This window comes from Tetrahymena thermophila (assembly GCF_000189635.1).
Source record: "Tetrahymena thermophila SB210 genomic scaffold scf_8254085, whole genome shotgun sequence".
NCBI classification, from domain to species: Eukaryota; Ciliophora; class Oligohymenophorea; order Hymenostomatida; family Tetrahymenidae; genus Tetrahymena; species Tetrahymena thermophila.
In genome coordinates, this window is record NW_002476045.1 from 62,943 (window position 1) to 81,308 (window position 18,366).

The 18,366-nt window shown below is 21.1% G+C and overlaps 6 protein-coding genes across 6 annotated transcripts in view; 3 read left to right on the plus strand and 3 right to left on the minus strand. All coding sequences in view use genetic code 6, as the record gives it.

The window, feature by feature from the left end:
• TTHERM_001040910 (hypothetical protein) overlaps positions 1-140 on the minus strand; it is a gene marked incomplete at both ends in the record, with an annotated part of 543 nt that extends 403 nt beyond the window's left edge. Inside the window, one exon of the mRNA XM_012800562.1 lies at positions 1-140. This exon is cut by the window's left edge and continues 176 nt beyond it. Coding sequence (XP_012656016.1) covers positions 1-140 — 140 coding nt within the window.
• A 1,431-nt stretch (positions 141-1,571) lies between these two features.
• TTHERM_01041910 (hypothetical protein) lies at positions 1,572-1,796 on the minus strand (the record flags this gene model as incomplete). Its single annotated transcript, XM_001025996.1, has 1 exon — positions 1,572-1,796. One exon carries the CDS (start codon positions 1,794-1,796, stop codon positions 1,572-1,574), a length of 225 nt encoding a protein of 74 aa, XP_001025996.1.
• Positions 1,797-3,569: 1,773 nt separating this feature from the next.
• On the minus strand, positions 3,570-4,238 carry TTHERM_01041920 (small guanosine triphosphatase family Ras family protein; the record flags this gene model as incomplete). The annotated part of the gene is made up of 1 exon (XM_001025997.3): positions 3,570-4,238. One exon carries the CDS (start codon positions 4,236-4,238, stop codon positions 3,570-3,572), a length of 669 nt encoding a protein of 222 aa, XP_001025997.1.
• Positions 4,239-7,275: 3,037 nt separating this feature from the next.
• On the plus strand, positions 7,276-14,371 carry TTHERM_01041940 (hypothetical protein; the record flags this gene model as incomplete). Its single annotated transcript, XM_001025999.2, has 12 exons — positions 7,276-8,081; positions 8,370-8,635; positions 8,815-9,616; positions 9,702-10,002; positions 10,075-10,263; positions 10,320-10,620; positions 11,124-11,821; positions 11,872-12,195; positions 13,063-13,323; positions 13,374-13,700; positions 13,815-13,877; positions 13,943-14,371. The coding sequence occupies 12 exons, from the start codon at positions 7,276-7,278 to the stop codon at positions 14,369-14,371; spliced, it is 4,767 nt and encodes a 1,588-aa protein (XP_001025999.2).
• A 21-nt stretch (positions 14,372-14,392) lies between these two features.
• Positions 14,393-14,854, plus strand: TTHERM_001041959 (transmembrane protein, putative; the record flags this gene model as incomplete). The annotated part of the gene is made up of 2 exons (XM_012800563.1): positions 14,393-14,481; positions 14,533-14,854. 2 exons carry the CDS (start codon positions 14,393-14,395, stop codon positions 14,852-14,854), a joined length of 411 nt encoding a protein of 136 aa, XP_012656017.1.
• A 1,973-nt stretch (positions 14,855-16,827) lies between these two features.
• On the plus strand, positions 16,828-18,047 carry TTHERM_01041960 (kinesin motor catalytic domain protein; the record flags this gene model as incomplete). Its single annotated transcript, XM_001026001.2, has 2 exons — positions 16,828-17,878; positions 17,941-18,047. Exons 1-2 carry the CDS (start codon positions 16,885-16,887, stop codon positions 18,045-18,047), a joined length of 1,101 nt encoding a protein of 366 aa, XP_001026001.2. The 5' UTR covers positions 16,828-16,884.
• Positions 18,048-18,366: the final 319 nt, after the last annotated feature.

The window sequence follows — 18,366 nt, forward strand, 5'->3', positions numbered from 1 at the left end:
TGTAGATATTTTTTTAGCTCAATAATTAATTCTTTAATTAATTTATAATTTATTGATTCATTAAACGTCATCATCATCATTAAAACAAAATCCTTATGACTCTAATTCAACGCAACGAGGATTCTTTCCACAACACTCATCATTATTTTGGCATCTATAACCTTGTTTAGTGCATGTAATTTATTAAACAAATGTTATTTTTTCATAAATGCTCTTCAATTAAGCTGCTCCAAATACTAAAACTAACACTAGCAAAACCAATTAGTAAACTTTCATTTTCTGATATCTTTTATTTTTTAATTTTATTATTTGTTTTTCAATAATTATTAAATATATTTATTTATTTATTATTCCTTTTTTGCTCCGTATTTCATCTAATTACTCATAAAAATTTAGCTACTTATTATCAAAAATAGATTATATGAGGATATTAACATAAAAACAAATATTTTTGAAGTCAATCAAAAAAATTTTGATTTAGATATCATAAATAAATTTGGTAAAAATTAAAGATAAATAAATATATTTTTATTTATACATAAAAGTTTAATCTGAATTAATGAATTTAGAATTAAGAGTAAAATTTCTGTAATATTTTTTAGTTTCTTTTTTACAAATATCAATTTGTATACTTATTAATTAATTAGAAAAAAGATAATTCAATGAGCTATCTTGAAAAAAGAGTAGATTTTTTAATTTTTTGGTTGACTTAATTGAGTCTTAAATAAAATAAAAAAAATTAATAAAATAAATGAAATATTCACTAAGAATTGAATAAATCATAAAATTTTAATTAAAGCTCAAAATATTATTCTTAATTATAAATACCATAAATCTTCGATTACTTGTTGTTCCTCATATGAAACGAATATTTTAAGAAGGAGGAGGAACAATTATAAAAAAGAATGAGTAAAATTAGCTAAAAATCATAAAAATTAAATGAAATATCACAATCTGTACCAATATAGTTGATGATATTTTAATTTCTACAAGAGCAATATTTAATTTAAATTAGAAATATTTTTATTTTTTAAATTAAGCTTTGAATTACCTTAGAGCTCAAAAAAAAATTGAGGTTTTAAATAAGAATAAAAATGTCTAAATTTCATAATAGAAAAAATCTCTTTATCCTTCTTTTGTTAATTTCTATTTGTAGTCTTAATTAGGATTTGCTTTATTTACAAATAAAATCCGTCATTATAATATAATTTATGCATGAATATTAGATTTTGATATACTCATTAATTTTTTGCTTTTTTTAAATTTGTATTTATAATCTGAATGGATGGTTTTAGTTTATTATTAAATTTAATCCAATAATAAATCCGACTTTAATGAAAACAAATCGAAAACATATATTTATCTTTTCACATTATAATTTTTTTATAACTAAGTGTGTTTTTTGTTAATAAAGTATTGGATGAAACAATAAGTAGACCAAATATAATTATAATATAAAAAAATGAGTTTGATTATTTATCGAGTGCTTGTTGTATTTAACATAAACAAAAAAGTGTAGATATTTTTTTAGCTCAATAATTAATTTATTAATTAATTTATAATTTATTGATTCATTAAACGTCATCATCATCATCATCATTAAAACAAAATCCTTATGACTCTAATTCAACGCAACGAGGATTCTTTCCACAACACTCATCATTATTTTGGCATGTATAACCTTGTTTAGTGCATGTAATTTATTAAACAAATGTTATTTTTTCATAAATGCTCTTCAATTAAGCAGCTCCAAATACTAAAACTAACACTAGCAAAACCAATTAGTAAACTTTCATTTTCTGATATCGTTTATTTTTTAATTTAATTAATTGTTTTTCAATAATTATTAAATATATTTATTTATTTATTATTCCTTTTTTGCTCTGTATTTCATCTAATTACTCATAAAATTTAGCTATTTATTTAAAAACAAATATTTTTGAAGTCAATCAAAAAAACTTTGATTGAGATATCATAAATAAATTTGGTAAAAATTAATGATAAATAATTAAACAAAAAAGTTTCATCTGAATTAATGAATTTTTTGTTTAGAGTAAAATTTTTGTAATATTTTTTAGCTTCATTTTTTACATAAATCAAATTATATACTTATTAATTCATTAGAAAAAAGTTGAGTGGATTAGCTCTCTTGAAAAAAGAGCAGGTTTTTTTAATTTTTTAGTTGACTGAATTGAGCGGTTGGCCAAAATAAAAAAAAATTGTTATTATTAAATAAATGAAATATTCACTTAGAACTAGATCAATCATAAAATTTTAATTAATGCTCAAAATATTATTCTTAATTATATATACCATAAATCTTCGACTACTCGTTCCTCGAATGACCTAAACAGTTTGAAGAACAAGGATAATTAAATCGTCAAAAATTTATCCTGTTATCTAATAAGTTCATATGCTCAAACTTTGATCCAAAATTGAGGTATATAATATTTATATTATATAAACTCCAATTTTAATAAATCTTTAAAATTCATTTTAAATAATTAAAAACTAAATTTAATTTGTTAAATTTTTACAAATAATAATATTTTTTTAATCAAAAACAATCTTGAAATGTAAATGCTCAACTTCAAAAAACGCAAAAATTAGTAAATAAGTTATTTTTTAAAGAGTAAATATATAGCATAAATGTGATCTTATCAAATTTTATAAGAATAAAAAATAAAAAAATGTTTTTTGTCTATGAATGAATTTAAAAATAGAAAGATTGTGTTAATTAATTAGAAGTTAATATTATATATTTGGAAATTTGGATAAAGTCATAAATTAACTTTAAAAATTGTATGTGATAGGTAAAGTTGAAAGATATTTATTTGAACCTATTTAAAATATTGATATTAAAGATAAACTTAAATTAATTTTAATAAGATAAAATGTTTGGTACGTACTGATTTTGATGTTAATAGATAAATATATATAATAATCAATAAATTATATTAAAGGAATATTTAGTTGATTTATAATTTAAAGCCTTTTAATACCTATAAATTATAATATTTACTTATTTTATTTTATATTATTATTATTTTTTATTTATTTATTTTTTATTATTTATTATTTTGAATGCATATTGTAAAAAATATTTAAGTATTTAAAATAGTCAGTTTTTGTAAACATAAATATAAATTTAAGAGTCAATCAATCAATCGAAAGGATAAATCACGATAGAAATAGATAGTTAGTTATTGATTATTTTTTATTGTTTCTTGTTCATTTGCGATTATTATTAGGATTACTTATAGAATATTATATTCAAACAATTTTTTTGCTTGCTATGCTAATAAATATATTTATTTGTTTGTTCATTTATTCATTAATTAGAGGTTAATTTGGGTGTCTTAATATAATTGATAATAAGCTTATTTGTTGAGTAGAGCTATGTGGATTAATTAAAACACATTTGAAGATTGTGTTTCGTGTGACTGAGCTCTTGAATTAAGACTATGCAATTTGAACCACTAGTAAAATGAGAAATGAGAAAGAGAGTTGAGAATTTTTCTTTGAAAAATACAAGATAATAATTAGTAGGTTGAATTAATTATGAAAAATCAACAACAGCCACCATTGTTGTTGTTTTATTTGTTTTTATTGGATCCAGAAGCACCATTGGAAGTGTTAGCTTTCTTTAAGTTAAGGTTTTATGCGATTTATTCTTAATATTGAGCTTTAAATTTTTCAATGCCGCCTTTTTTATCTATAACTTTTCTAACAATCATTTCAAAAACTTGATCAACATTTGAATTGGTTTTGGCTGAAGTTTCTATGTATTCTATTTAATATTCCTAAGCCTTTTTTTGGGCAGTCTAAAAATCTACTTTTCTTTTTTCTTCTAAATCACTCTTATTGCCTACTAAAACCATAATTACTTTTGTGAGGTCAGCATCTTTCTGTAGATCTTAGATCCAGTATTCGATTTTGTCGAAGGTTTCTAACTCTGAAATATCAAAAACAAGAAGAGCACCGTCGACTGACCTGTAGTAATTTGGAGTTATTGTCTTAAAACGTTCTTAACCAGCAGTATCCCAAACTTAGACTGTAAGAGGAATATTTTCAATTTGAATCTGCTTTTATTTATATTCAACTCCAAGAGTTGTAACGAAGTTTCCTGCGAATTTGTCGTCTTTGTATCTAAGTAACAACGAAGATTTTCCTACACCTGATTCACCTAATGTTAGGATTTTAACTTTAGCAATACCGTCACTAGCGCCGCCGTTCATTTATTTTACTTTTATTTATCTTACTATTTTTTTCTTAGTTGACTATGTCGTCTTTTTTACTTATCAGGAACTAAATTTGTTCTCTTTTTCACTCGCTTTTTTCCCTTTTACTTTGAACTTTCGTAATTTGTTCTAAAACTATTTGGTTATTTTTCGTTGTTGGATGTATGTCAATCGAAGTCAGTAAAGTTGTCTGCTTTTTTCAAAATCCTAAATTGCCTTTTTAAGTTTCTAATTGTTTATCTAATTTTATAAGAATAAATATGTCCTTCGAACTAGCTTAAAGTCTATCTTGATAAGAGAAAGAGTGTGTGAATTGGAATGAAAGAAATAAAGAAAGGCCGTGTTTATTTTTTTGCTGTTTTTGTTGTTTATATATTTTTTTTACTTTTCTATTAGCTCTTTTTCAAAAATAAATCAAAATTTTTAATTAATTAATTAATTTATTTATTTATTTATCACTATTTTCCTTTTCCGCTTATTAAATTTCTTAACTAATTTGATCATTTTCTTTCTTTTTCTTTACAAATATCAAAAACATTTAATGTAAATTTCTATTCAATTTTTTGTTCCTTTTCTTTCACATTTGTTGCTTGCTTGACTTTTTCAATTACAAGATTGAGTCGCTTAACCTTTGGCTATGCATTTCGCTTACGACTTCAAATTGAAATTTCATTTACGCATACGCCTACGAACCAACTTGCATGTCTCCTTGATTCATTGCTTTATGATTTCTAAATTTATTTTTATCAGCCAGCATCAAACAAACAAACAAACAAAAAAATTACATTCATGTTAATAAAAAAATTAAAATTCATCTATAAAATAATTAACAAATATCTAATTAAACTTGGCCATATTCGATTTAATATTTTTATATAATAAAAATAAAAAAATGATTGTTTGTTTTTTGATTTGGTAATTTTCTATTTAGAATTTCTCACTTTAAACAGCACATTTTATTAAAATATTTGCAAAAAAAGCTTTGATTTTGAAAAAATAGTCTAATTAGAAAGAAAATACCTCTCCAAGAAAAACAAATTTTGTTTAATGTTATTAGATATTAAATTTAAGATTTATCAAATTACTTTTTATCAGATTTGAATATTCTCTCTTTCTCTCTCTTGATTCTTTGATTATAAATAGATTATGATTCCAAACAAAACAATCCTAAAATAAACTAAAATTAAATCTATCTATATTTATATATATATATGTATGTATGAATGTATTTTTAAAGAATATTTGTAGAACAATAAAAAATAGTAAGCGAAATTATATCTAACGATCACTTTAAATTCAAATCTAAGAATTTTCAGCATTATATCTAGCTAAATACTCGCTTATATTAAAAGTAAAAAAATTTATGTAAACGCAAAAATTAAGCTTATAATTAAATGCAAAAACATAGTTACATGAATTAAATTTATCTATTTCTTTTTCAGAGGATATTTTTAATTCCTTCACCTTTTCTTATTAATATTTTTTACTATTGTTAACTTTTCTATTTACTTTGTCTATTTCCTCTAATTAAATCGATTGATTTGTCACTCTGTTTATCCTTTATTTACTCAGTATAATATTATTAAAAACCAAAACCAAAACAAGATCAGGCAAAATATCAAAATATATCTAAAATAAATAAATCCTCCTCTTTTTAATAAATAAATATTTATCTAATTATTTCAATTTTAAAATATCTTTTTATTCTCTGCAAATCAATAGCAAGCAATAGAAAATGAAAATAGATTAATTTCAAATTTATTGAAACTAAATTTAAAAAAATTCAATGCTAAAATATTCAGCTTGAAAAAATAAATTAATAAAGTTGAAAATTTTTTATTTGATTTTAATTGTTTGATTATTCTTTAGATCTTCTATCAACAAAAAAGGTCTCTCTTAATGAAAATTTATAAATTTGTTATTACAAATATTTTATATTAATTTATTATAAAATAATGATTTTAATTTACTTTAATTTAATTTTGATTTCCTTTATTAATTTTACTATTTTCATAATTAATTTGCTTCTTTTTCATTTTATAATTAGCTTTAAATTATCAAATTTTAAAAATTCTAAAATAAATTAGGAAATAATTATTCAACTTATTTTTATATAAGATTAGCTTTTAAAATTAAAATGTTTATATCAACTTTTATTTATTTTTGAAATAAAAAAAGATACTTTTTATCAAGTTGTTTAGAAAATGATTTTAATTTAATATCTTTTTCTGCAGATTTATTTTGTATTATTTTGATAATCGTTTATCTAATTTTATCATTAAATTTATTTTTCTATGTTAAAAATGTTTAAATGAAGAAAATTTAAAAAGAAATTGTATTATTTGATTTTAGTCATTAAATTTAAGTATATATTGTAGAGAATATTATCTAAAAAAAACCATTTTAACTCTTTTAAAGTAGATATATTTTTATTCAAAATTTTTATTTATGATCAGAATCTCATATTTTTTTATATATTTAAATTAAAATATTTATAAGCAATGATAAAAGCAAAAAAATCAACAAAATATTACAAAAATAAAAAATTTTATTTAAGCAAAATGACTTTTCATCAAAAAAAGTTAAATTAATTTTAATTCTTATGGTTTTCTGTTTTTGATTAATAATTAGTTTAAGATTTATGAATAATTATAAGATTTATCTTTATTTGGATATTAATATACATTTCTGATATATTCATTCACTATTGTTCTATTTATTTCTAGATAATTTTTAGTAAGTGAGTGAGTGATAATCAGAAATAATTAGAAAGAAAATAAAATAATTTTGATTAGAGCAAAACAATTGTTTAATAGAAAATATATTAAATTAATTTTATTTGTTTTACATTTAATTAAATTAGAATTAATATATTAATTTTAGGATTATTTTAATGTGGTAAAATATTGATTAGTCTGTTAATAATTTGAATTATTTTTGTATCAAAAATTAAAATTCGCAAAATTTTAAAAAATAAACTAATTTCGACAATAGCTCAATAATTAATAAATCTACTTAGAATTAGTTGTAAAAGATGGATATAAATTAGAATGAAAGCTCTATGAAACTATCAAAAAAGACTGAAAATTATTCTTAAAAAGAGGAAATTTATGATGAAATCTTAAAATTAAAAGAAAAGTTTAAAACTACAGGATAAAAAGATGTTATTGAAGAGATTCTTTAAAAGATTTATGAATTACCTCGCAGGGTGAAAGGATTGGAAATAAATTTAAATTGGTTACAAGTTTTGTAATAAAGAGATGGTCAAGTTGATGAAGGAAAATATTATTACTATATTTTTTGGTCTATTATCTTATAAAGGATTTTCAAAAAGATTGAAAACATCAAAGATAACAAAAATAATTATGATAGAAACAATATTGAAACAATAAATAATTATTTTGAATGCATTAAACAAATTATTGTCTAAGGCGAAATCAAGGATGAAAACCATTCTGATATCCAAATTTAAAAATTATAGAATAAACATGATTCAGAAATACTTACACAAGCTTAAATAGAAACTCTTAAATTTATTTTTCAAAAGAAGCAAAAAAAGATCTTAGGAATATAAACGTCTTCTGGAATCAGAGACGCTCTACTTCTTAAAGATCCTAAATAATGTGGTTTTATAGTTAAATCAAAAAAGATTCGTGATGGTAAACTGTACAAATGGGAAAAACCTGTAGATTTTATCTTCGAAACCTTAGAATAGTATGAAAATGAAAAATTAAAGGATCATTAAGAAAAAAGAAAAACCAAGGATAAAACTTCTAAAGATTAAGAAATCCAAAGTTCTTTAAAATGGATTGGAAAAGAATCTTACAGAATTTAAATCAAGTAAGTAAATATAAAAATAAATACTTTTTTATATTTATTTTACAAATAAATTGCAAACTCTTCAAAATTTATTGTTGAGTTATCTTCATTGATTTTTTGATTTTAATTAAAAACAAAAGATATATAGTTAGATAGATACTGTGAAAAATCTAATTTAATTTACTTTTTCCAATTAATATGTTTTAATTGAAATAATTCTAAATTTTTTAATTTTTATAAATAAATAAATTGAAATGGCAAATAATTTAAAAGAAATACAGTATTTTTATACAAATAATTTAATATTAGGGAATAATACAAAGATTAAGAAAGTACTTACATTTATCTTCCTGATAAGTACGCTTTGCAAGTAAAAAGTTACCTGATATACAGAAAAGCCATGCTGAGTTTAAAATTCACTAATAATAAATCTTTATCGGAATTGTTTGGAAATATTGTCTTTTAATTCAAATAAAAGATTATAGATCAATGGTATTAAAATTACATGGTTAATTATTGTTATGAAATAACTAAATTTAAAGAAACAAAAGAAGAACCTAAAGAGAAGGAAAAAAGTAATTCATTTATTAATTAACTAAAATTTTTATTTCTATTGTGAAAATTCTATAGGAGAATTCAAGAATAATTTAAATAAAATTGTATTTTATTATTGCAAAAATAAAAAAAATTAATTAGAAAGAAATATAAAAATGCTTGAAAATAGATTAAATATTGTCTGTTAATATAATTGTAGGTATATAATAGGAAAAGATTGTCAAAAAGGAGACTATGATGAAAGAGATTTCAAATAATTTTCAGATCATTGATAGAAATGATAGAGAAAAAGAAAAAGAAACTAAAGTTGATAAAAAGCAATAATTGTTAAATTAAATTCAAAAGCAAGAGAAGGAAGAAAAAAAAGCAAATAATATTTTTAAGAGTGATGGAAATATAATATCTCTAAAAGAAATTGGACTTTAAGAAGAGGAGTAATTGAATTAAATTGATTTTGAAAAGCTTTAAAGGTTAAGAGAAGAATAGGAATGGTATATGAAAAATAAACAGTCCTTATAAATTTAAGAAAATTTGAAGGCTTTTCAGCAAACTTCCCAATTTGCTCAAAATTTAGGAGATGATTTGATTAACGAAACCTAATACAAATTTTAATAGGAATAAGTTTAAATAGAAAAAAATGCAATTTAAGTTTTAGAAGTAGAAATATTTTCTCCAAGTTCAAATGAAAGACTGGATCATAATTATTCTTTCTTTTTAAAGTATCAATATTCTTGCATAGAAGGAGAATCTTAGAAAGTGCTCCAGCTTGATGAATAATATCAAATATAAAATAGTTAAATCGATCTTTATAAGCTTGATGAGTAAGACTGTTTTTATAAGTGTAAACTGCAAAATAACGATCCCTTTTGCATTTCATAAGAAATATTCAGAAAAAGGAGTGAAAACGACTTAGACATAGACGATAATATATTTAGCTTAGAGATATGCATTAAATCAGAAGATTGCAGCGATGACGAAAATTGGGGTATCTACAAATTAGGGTAATCAAAGAGTTTTCATTAATTTAAATCATCATAATACATTTTTAGTTTTTGTTTTTCTATTTACCTTAAATTTATTTTATAGGTTCAATGAGTATCTTAAGAATGTGGAAGGTAATGATTACTGGCTTATCTGCTAGCTTAAAAATCCATGGGAATAATCTGGAGATGTGCATTATGCGTTCTTGCATTTAATAATATTTGATAAATAGTATAAAACATATTTTGAATACCTGCAAAGTCTGAAAAAGAACTAATTATTTTTTTAATGCCCTTTTTATAATGATTGTGTAAATTTGCCTTATTTTTAACCAGGATAAATTTTGCTTGTTTATAACCTTCTGTCTGTATTTGAATATGAAAAAAACTTTTTAGGAGAATATAAAGTAAATTCATTTTATTTATTTATTCATTTTTGAATGAAAAATGATATTTATTTTAATTAAATTTCAATTTAGTATGAAGAAAGAGAATAAGAATAGCGAACTTAGGAGGAATTAAAAGGTGTTTCTTAGTGCTATGCTGATATAAGAACTTTATATTATTTTATGTACATGAGTCAAGCATCAAAGTGTTTGGCTTATCTCACTTTTTAGTAATAGATTTGGTTGAAATTCGAAGACAAGCTTTACGAAAGCAATCCAAATGTAGCCAATTAACAACCTTGTTTTCTTCTTATATAAAGAATCTAATTATTAAAAAGGGATAATACATTTCAGACTTTTACGAAATGTGTAGAGAAGGAGTTCCTGTTGAAAATAGATTTGCAATTTGGTTTAACAACTCAAGTCTATTTAAGAATGTTGGAGATATAGTATTCACTTTGAACGACTTTTGTTCAGATATCCATCATCTAAGTGATAATGTCTAAGTAATCGAGTAAATAATTAAAGAAAATTGGCCATCAGATATTTATAGTATGAAGCACGATGAAATGCAAGAATTGATAAACAATTTAGTATTTAAAAAGAGAGAAAAAGTTTATAAAATTATTTCAGAAATAAGTAAATATTTCATTCATTCTTTCATGCTTTTTTAATTTTAACTAATCAAATTAATTATTTTTTTAACAATATTAATGCATTTATTATTTATTTAAGCATCTTTCAATTAATTAATAATATTTATACTTTTAATTTTTATCAATCTTTCAGATTTTTCAATTTAATTTTTAGTTTTGGTGTTACAAAATTTACATTTATATCACTAATTTTATTTAAAAAAGCAATTTATTTAATTATTAAAAAAAACAATTTATTTATCAATTAGTCATTGATTTTTTTTATAAATAATTTTTTTATTCTATTTGAATAACTTTAAATAATCAATTATTAATTTGAAAATAAATTAAATTTATTGATTTATTGATCAAAATAGCTTTTGATTGATAAAATTTTTATTAATGTTTTACAATTTATTTACAAATTTATTTTGCTGATGATTTAAGTTGAAAGAAATTTCAAAATTTTTTAATTTAATTTTAAATTGACAATTTGTAAAAACATAGGTCATGCGTCTTGCGTTCATATGGTTCCTTAAATGCTTTTAGATTTGAATATGAGATTTAAAAGTTAACTGATTTCGAAGGTATAACTGTCTGGCAGATATAATTAGATAGTTTAGATTATAAAGGACGTAATATTGGTTGGAATACTAGATTATAACTCTAAATAGGCAGAAGAAACGTAATAAAAGGCTACTTTAAAATAGATTTCTATTATCATATATCATTAAGGTCTTATAGATATTGTGGATAAATTGATAACTTTAAATAAAAAGCATAAGCCAAATAAAAATCTGCAAGAGTATAAGATATAATCTGATGTATTTTGGACTCTGTATTGCTTTTATAAGGACTGTCTTAAATATTATATCAACTCTGAGTATAAAGGGAAACAAATTATAAATGATCTTTTTGTCTTAAATTATTGTTTTAAGATTTTTATTCAGGATTTGTGGGATTACTTAGATTAGCTTTATATCAATACAGACTTTCTTTTTGAAAAGGCTTTCTTATCTATGTTTGCTAATCTTTTTTCTAGAGAACTCTTGTATAGAATATGGGACATTATATTTTTAGAGATATTTAGAAAAAAAATAAAACCTAATTGGATCCTAATTTCTGTTGCTATTACTATTCTGTACAATCTCAAAGAAATACTTTTAAAGGCTACTTCAATCGATGACGTTACCATAATTATCAGAGTAAATTTATTTAATTTGTTAATAAACTTTAATTTTCAAATTAAATAAAGAATTACTGCAACTTCGAAACAAACTATAATGAATTCATCAAAAATATATACTTTTGGATAGATAAAATCTTCTATTAGAATAACGAAGGAAGCAAAGACGACGTTTTCGATGATCAATATCTTACTGAAAAAATTTAAATTTAGGAAGACTACCTTGAGCAATTTAATACAACATAAAAAGATCAAAATTAATAAGTTAAATAAACCAAAGAAAAGAAAGCTGTTTCATCAGATGAAAAAGACGAAAAGCATTTGTAAAAGCTTAAAAACATACCTTTTTCCACTCTCTATGAAAAATACTAAGGCATGAAAAACAACCTTCAAGTAAATCTAATTTCTTTTTCTTTAATCTTTTTATTATTTAATAAACCTTAAATTCAACCTTAGATTGAATTATTTTTCTAAGTATAATTAATTATTCATAAAAATTTTTAAATTTAAAATAAATTGAAATAAAATTTTTAATTAAATTAAAGTTTTGAATTAAATAATGTGTTTTATTTAATATTATTTCATTGATTTAAAATCTATTTATTTTGTTTTGATTGGAATAAATATTTTTTTTATTCTCCCCATATTAGTTTTATTTTAAATTTTTGAAAATTCTGAATAAATTTAATTGAATTTACATTTATAAATTTTAATATTTAATTTACTATGATAGCAGTTGTTCTAAATTGTTACAAAAATTACTCTTCTGTCATTATACCAAAGTATTTCTTTTTATATTTTTAATGACAATCCAGTAGATTTCAGTTTTTTTCCTAAATATCTTCAATTTATTTGAAAATTTTATCTTTTTTATCAAAATTTTATATTGAAAATAAACTTTTTCTTTTGATTTTTAACTAATTCATTAATAAAATATCTCAATTTTAGGAATATTTTTAATCTTATTGAATATTAGAACTTGAATTCAATTAAAAAAATAAATATTTATTCATATCTTTAATGGATTTTTTACTAAGTTATTAAGATATTTTTATTTTTATACCAATTCATTCATAAAATATTAACTTAATTTTAGGAATATTTTTAATTTTATTGAATGTTATTACTTGATTTCAATTTAAAAAAATATTTAGCAATAGATTTATTGGATTATTTTACTTAGTTATTAAGGATTAATTTTATTTTTTTATATCTTTTAATTTAATTTAATTAATTTGATTAATATTTGGTAAAATACAGGAAATATTTGATGAAAAGAAAGTTCCAAAGGAATTTTAAGATTTTGAATAGATTTATGGCGTTCTAACTAACCAACCTCATTATGTTCATGTGGTTGTTCATTGTTGCTCAAAGAAATTAGCAGAAAATAGCGAGATGCAATTTATTTATAAAACTTCTGTTGATGGAGATAAACCGAAGGTGATTTATTATCAATCGAAAAAATAAAAGGATGAAGATAATTGGATTTAGTTTTAAATAGACAGCAAAAAATTCAAAGAAGTAAATTTATTTATTAATTTTCATAGTTTTAAAAATTAAAACTATTTAAGGATAAAACATTGGGCAAAGTGACTATTTTGATTGATGAAAACAATTTAGAAACTTAAAAAACTAATCTAATAAACATCGATAGAAATCAAAAAAAGAATAAGAAGCAGTACAAAGGCTATATTGAGGTTGATAATTTGCTTTATGATTAAGTTGTCAAATTAAATATCTAGATGCAAGAAAGAATTATCAAAGCTAATCAAAGTTACTATGTCCCAACTGGCTATGCACTTGAATGCAGTGTGATTGTATAAACTTGTCACTCTTATGATGTCATTCAGTCTTTATCAAAAAGAGTTTCTTTTTATTACTTAAAGAATATTGGAAAAGTAAATCTAAAAAAATTAAGAAATCTTTTTCTTTGAAAAATTATTTTTTATTAATTTTTGATTTAAATTAATTTGAGATTTCATTCAAAATTTTATTATTAATTGGAAAAAAAGAAAATCACTGAAGATTAAAAGAGCCCACATTATTTAGTTTACAAACACTAATTAAATAAAGAGGTAAATATATAAATAACACTTAATTTTTATAGAAATAAAATAAATTTATTTTATATTAAATAAAGAAGTCAGTAGAAATTTAATATTTTCCCTTGTACCCGAATATCTTATTTGAAAAGGAACTACAAACTAATGTTTATAAATCTAAATTAGATTTTTACAATGTTGACATGATAAATTAGTGGAAGATAAATTCTTATATACCTTCAAATATTTCAAAAGTTATTATTGATAAAATTCTGCCTTAGAAATTCAATCTAAATGAGCAAGAATAGCTGATCAGCAAGCTTACATCTCAAAATGGCTAATTCTATCTCCTAGATTTGTTCTTAATATGCATTATTTATTCCCAAGAATCTTTCCCATCAAAAGCTTCATTGATTTTTAAGTAAATAAATTAATTATTTTTATTAAATTTCTAAGTTATTTTCTTAGATATTTAAATCTGTTTGAAAGAAGAAGAAGCTAAAATACAATCCTTGATTTAACTGTGAAATCATTTCTAATTGGCTTTTATGATAAAATTAAGTACTATTTCCCTTCTCACCATGTAATTGCTATAGAAAATTACTTCAAGTCGAAAGCAGTTTCCTAAATAAACAAAGTAAATTAATTAATATAAATAAACAAAAATCTAAATTAATTTTTGAATTAGGTTGTTTTCGTTTTCGATTAAACCAACAAATAGCAAATTGATTTTACTGAATTTTTCAAACAAGAAATCTTTGATAAAGTATTTGAAAAAAATCTCTTTCTTAATTTAGACTTATCTAATCCTGATTTACTTAAAATATTGTACTTTAAGTTTATTTAAGAAAATAAATTCTAACAAAAAAAATTATGTGATGGAAAACTAATTATAGATTATCAACAAAAATCCTTTTAAAGATAAAAAAAAATTAAACTCACAGTTGATGAATCGAAATAAACATTCATAATTAAAAAGTCCTTGCTTGAAAAACAAAGAATTAATATGAGTTTGAAAGATAAAAAGCAAGAACTCTTTCAAAGGCTTCTCAAGTAAATTATTTTTAAATTAAAATTATTATTTAATTTTCTTTTCTCTCAGTTCTAGTAAAAAATCCCCTCTTTTTAAAAATAAAATCATAATATTTCTAATTAAATAAATTGTTTAATAAATTCATAGGGTAAAATTAAAATAAAATTTCAATTATGATTAAAATTGAAGTGAATTAATTTAAGATTTTTCAGTTAAATGTTAAATATATTAAATTTATTTTATGATAAAATATTATAGACTATAAAAATACTAAATTAATTTTGAGGTTTACGATACCTATACAGAATAAGAGTTTGTAGATTTGCTAAACTAAATGCCACTTGTTCCATTATTGTTGACTGTAAAGAATAGCTACATAGAAATACCTTTGAGTGTAGAAAGAGATACAAGAAATCTGAGCATAAATTTAAACCTATAGTTGCAAGTGAAAATCTAAGTTGATTAGGAGTTTTAGTATTAAAGCAAAACAATATTTGTAAGAGATGTATTTTTTAAACCAAGAGAAATTAATATTTATAATAACAACTCTGAGTTGTAATTATATTTACCAAGTATAAATTGTTACTCTAGAATAGAAAATATTGCAAATAGTATTTTAAAGGCTTTAGTTTTGGATAATAAAATAAGGGCTATTGTTTTTGACAGAGGAAATGGAGTTAAAATTCACTCTGAAAACTACTTCAAGTTTGATTATGAAATATTTATCGAAGAAGGTCCTAACAAAAGAATAAATTTTCCAAAATAAAATTCATTTTATGATTTCGATAAATTAAAAGAACACAAGCAATTGAGCAATCTAATGATTTATTAGGCAAATAAATTGAATTCTCAAGGCTAATAAAATAGTAAATATACCTTAATTATTAATGTCTTAACATAGTAAAGAAATATGGGTTAAACCTAAAATAGTCCTACATATTTTTGTAGCTATATAAACCAAAATATTGATCAATAATCTGTTTTCATGCCTGTTGTTCATATCTAAAAATGGCAAGATTAAAAATATATTGTTAAGCTCTAATCATTGCATAATCAATAATTTATAGTCAAAGATAAAGAACTTAAGAGTATATTAGAAACTGATGAAACTTCTGAAGAATATTTTGTAAAAAGCTTTGAAAATTATAGCAATATCTGACTGATCTGCTTTAAAGTTAATTAATTAAATGCCTTTATAATAGTAAACATAAAAAATCAATAAATAAAATTTATTGTATATAAATTTAGTATTAAATTGTAATTATAATATAAATAAAAAATATACTAAATATTATTTTGTAATTTAAAATTAATTTAATTTATTACTAATTTAGCTGTTTAGGAATTTTGTTAATTTCTAATGAATGATTTTTTCGCATTTTAAATTATCAAAAAATAAATATTTTAACTTTCAACACTCCAATTATTCTTTCTTTATATTATATTATAATGATATGACCAATTGTCTGTTTTCATGCCTACTTTTCTTATCTAAAAATGGCAAGATTAAAAATATATTGCTAAGCTCTAATCATTGCTTTAATAATGCAAAGTCAATGATAAAGAACTTGAGAGTATATTAGAAACAGATGAAACTTCTGAAGAATATTTTGTAAAAAGCTTTGAAAATTATAGCAATATCTGATATGCTTTAAAGTTAACTAATTACATGCCTTTATAATAGTAAATATAGAAATCAATAAATAAAATTTATTGTACATAAATTTAGTATTAAATCGTAATTATAATATAAATAAAATATATTTTAAAAATTATTTTGTAATTTAATAATAATTTATTTTTTTACTAATTTAGATGTTTTAGGTATTTATTTTGTTAATTTCTAATGAAAGAGTTTTGTATTTTAAATTATCAAAAGATAAATATTTTAACTTACAACACACCAAATATTCTTTCTCTTTATATTATAATGATATTAAATTCTGATCAAAACATTAATTATCAACTATTTTTTTATATTATCTAATCTTGTATATTTTATATTCAATGATTTCAGCAGATTAACAAAATTATGAAGAATTCATAAGAGTTATTGTCAGAAAAATACCTTAAATCTAAACACATAATAGTAATAATAATAATAATAATAATAATAATAATGAGGATTAAGTGTGTATCAATTAAAGCGAGAATTCTATTTCTATAAATTATCAATTCAACTAAACATTACAAAAACCTACTTTTCATTTTGATACTATATTTGATGAGAAATCAACATAATAGCAAATTTATAATAATGCAGTCTCTCATTTAGTAGATAGTTTGTTTTAAGGAGTGAGTTCTACTATATGGGCAGCTGGGTAAACAGGTTCTGGTAAAAGTTATACCCTTTTTGGAATAAAATAAGATGAGGGAAAAAAAGGAATTGTTTATAGAGCTATTGATTAGATATTTAGTAAAATTAAGAATTTCAATGAATCAAATGAAGAATAGAAATAATAAAATGAAGAATACAATGCATATATAAGTATTTACACTCTTTATTAAGAAAGGTTAGAAGATTTGCTTGCAGATAAAAGCGAAAATTTAAGAATTAAATAAATTGAAGACCAAATTTATATTGAAAAATTAACCAAAATGCAAATTACCAGTGTTTAAGAGTGTTTGGATGTATTATAGAATGGAATAAATAAAAACCTTACAAATATAACATTATGTTCTTTACTGTAATCTAGATAATTTTTTTTTATTGAGATTTCTGTTTAGTAAATTAATAAATCATCAGGTATTGAATAAATGAGCTCACTTAAAATCATTGAATTTGAAGGATATAAAAATTCGATTAGTTTATAGAAATAAAATGAAGTCTTGTTTCATGAAAAACCTTATTTCTCTAAAACATTGGCAGCCTTTAATAATGTTATTGTTGCTCTTACAAATGAAAATTCTTTCCATATACCTTATAGAGACTCAAAACTAACTAGAATCATGCAAGATTCTCTTGGAGGAAATTCAAGAGGCTTAATGATTTGTAATCTAAGTAATTAATATTATAAATTTGAGTAAGTATTAATCAAGATATATTAAAACCTAATAAAAAAGATACTAAATTCGGATATGAAGATATATTGTACAATTTAAGAATTGCTTCTAGAGTTCAATAAGTAAGAAATCGTATTCTACTTAACAAGAATTCTTACAACAAGTGATGAATTTTATTTATTTAAACTAAAATAATTCAATAAAATTATTGAAATTTTTATTTTATTAAAAATATTATCAGAAATTAATACAATAAATTTAATTTGTAAACAATATTTTTTAAAAATGCAAAACAAATGTTTTATTTTTCATAAAATAAGGTTTCAATATAACAAATTTATTAAATTAAGTTTCATTAAGAATGTTTTTCTGTTTAGCTTTTAATTTTTTTAAGAAAAAAGAAATAAAATAAATTAATTTACTTTACTGCCGAAATCGAATAAAACAAATTTAGAAAAATTATTTTAAATTAAACCAATAATTTCT